Source organism: Loxodonta africana, chromosome 7, assembly GCF_030014295.1.
Source record: "Loxodonta africana isolate mLoxAfr1 chromosome 7, mLoxAfr1.hap2, whole genome shotgun sequence".
Lineage (NCBI taxonomy): Eukaryota > Metazoa > Chordata > Mammalia > Proboscidea > Elephantidae > Loxodonta > Loxodonta africana.
Window position 1 is genome coordinate 22,868,525 of NC_087348.1, and position 2,551 is coordinate 22,871,075.

The window sequence follows — 2,551 nt, forward strand, 5'->3', positions numbered from 1 at the left end:
CCACTGCAACACTACTGCTCCATCAAGGCTCCTCATGTATGTATAATGCCTGGGCTATGATAGAAGCTAAGCTTTAACTGATAAATTAAGCCATAAACCCTAACAGAGTGGGCATACCTCTCAGGTCAAAAGGAAGTCATTGCCCTCTTTAGCCTCAACCACTGGGCAACTAAGCAATTCAACAGAAGTAGTAGCCTTCATGGATTAAAAAGTGCTAATGAGATCTGGACGGCAGTGGGTTTTGGTTTTCGAATGAGATCGCTTTGCTTTCTTCTTAGGTTCTCTGGTATCTTATTTTAAACTTAGAAGTATATTCCTTTAAATGTTTTATTGAATTTGAGTATATAGGCAAAAAACAGCAGCAGTGTATTTTGTTTCTTGAGGCAAAAATTTTACATTTTTTTCACAGAATCTCACTAGCTTATGTGCTGTAGGTATGTGAAAAAATTTGCTCAGTACCAGTTATGTGTGTTTGATGCTACTATCTAATGTGTGCATCCAAGGATAAAATTAACTTGTGTGTAAATATAACTCCTATACACTCAATATCATAAGTACTTATATGGAAACCCATATTCCAATATCACAAAAGACAATGGAAATGCTTTGACATTTTAGACATCAGCTTGGTTTGGTATACACATTGCAGTTATTTGGGTGAGGCATTTTCTACATGGAGAGAACTAGTTCCAAAAACTGTTTCTTCATGTTATCTTTTCTCTACCAGAACAAATCATAACACATTCACCCCACACATCTTCTCTTTTGTCAGGAACAACTCTCTCTTCCCATTGAAAGAAAGTGTGACAATGGCTGAAAGAAACCTCAGTGTGGAGACAACCTTTGCCCTCTTGGGATTCACAGATTACCCAGAGATTCAGATCCCTCTCTTCCTTGTGTTTCTGATCACGTACAGTGTCACTGTGGTAGGGAATCTTGGGATGATAGTGATCATCAAGCTTAACCCCAAATTTCACACTCCCATGTACTTTTTCCTTAGTCACCTTTCTTTTGTTGATTTTTGTTACTCCTCTATCGTTACTCCAAAGCTGCTTGAAAACTTGGTCATGGCAGACAAAAGCATCTTCTACTTTAGCTGCATGCTCCAGTTCTTCCTGTCCTGCACTGCAGTGGTGACTGAGTTCTTCCTGCTAGCAGTGATGACCTATGACCACTTTGTGGCCATCTGCAATCCTCTGCTTTATACAGTGACCATGTCACAAAGACTCTGTGCCCTGCTGGTGGCTGGCTCATATCTGTGGGGGATCTTTGACCCCTTAGTACTCCTTTGCTATGCTCTCCTTCTAGACTTCTCTGGACACAATGTAATCAACCACTTTTTCTGTGAGTATACTGCTCTCATAGCTGTCTCTAGCTCTGATATACACATTCCCCAACGTCTGCTTTTTGGGTTTGCCACCTTCAGTGAGGTGAGTACACTACTAATCATTCTCACTTTGTATGTTTTTATTTTTGTGACTGTACTAAAAATCCGATCTGCCAGTGGACGTCGCAAAGCCTTCTCCACCTGTGCCTCCCACCTGACTGCCATCACCATCTTCCACGGGACCATCCTTTCCCTCTACTGTGTGCCTAACTCCAAACACTCTCAGCAAACAGTCAAAGTGGGCTCTGTATTCTACACAGTGGTTAACCCCATGCTGAACCCCCTCATCTATAGCCTGAGGAACAAAGATGTGAAGGTTGCCTTCTGGAAATTAATGGACACAAAAGTCCTATTTCACTGACCCAATCACAAAACATGAACTTTGGTATGATACAGCAAGTGGGTATGACTAGTTCCAAACTCTGAACAAAGTGTTTCAAGAAGTAGGCTACTCAGTGAGCTAATTTTATAAAATTAACAATTTTACTGCATGTTTTAACACACCCATGAGTTTCTGTAGAATTTCTCTGGATCCCAAAGCTTCTTGATGTTTAAAACAACGATTCCACCTAGCATCATTATTAGTAGATTGTAACAGTTATTTAATGACTCTGCTATGTTTTCCAATTCCGTATGCTCTTCCTTCACTTGTGATTCCTTTACAAGTTTTCCGGATTAACTTATATTGACCAACAATGTAGGTTCCTGATTCTGCAAAAATATCTAATCAACTTGAGTGTGAAGTTAAATTTAAACAACACAAAAAGTCATCCATCAAATCATCTTGCCATGCATGTCTGACATAAATTAAAACTGTTCTGCAGCTTTCAATATCAGCGTTTCTTACACTGAATTCTCAAGATGTGCCCAATGTCCATGGCTGTCAATATTGAGTCTGATTTTCAAAATCCATAGATGGTTTAGGATGTTGTTGTTGTTGTTAGGCGCCATCAAGTGGGTTCCAACTCATAGCAACGCTGCGCACAACAGAACAAGACACTGCCCAGTCCTGCACCATCCTTACAGTCTTTGTCATGCTTGAGCCCATTGTTGGACCCACTGTGTCAATCCACCTCGTTGAGGTTGTTCCTCTTTTCCACTGACCCTGTACTTTACCAAGCATGGTGTCCTTCTCCAGGGACTGATCCCTCCTGGCAACATGTC

The 2,551-nt window shown here is 40.7% G+C and overlaps 1 protein-coding gene across 1 annotated transcript; it reads left to right on the top strand.

Annotated features, from left to right (window-relative positions):
• Positions 1 to 762: 762 nt before the first annotated feature.
• On the top strand, positions 763 to 2,115 carry LOC135231825 (olfactory receptor 5D14-like). Its single transcript, XM_064289015.1, has one exon. It carries the CDS (start codon positions 810 to 812, stop codon positions 1,746 to 1,748), a length of 939 nt encoding a protein of 312 aa, XP_064145085.1. The 5' UTR covers positions 763 to 809; the 3' UTR covers positions 1,749 to 2,115.
• Positions 2,116 to 2,551: the final 436 nt, after the last annotated feature.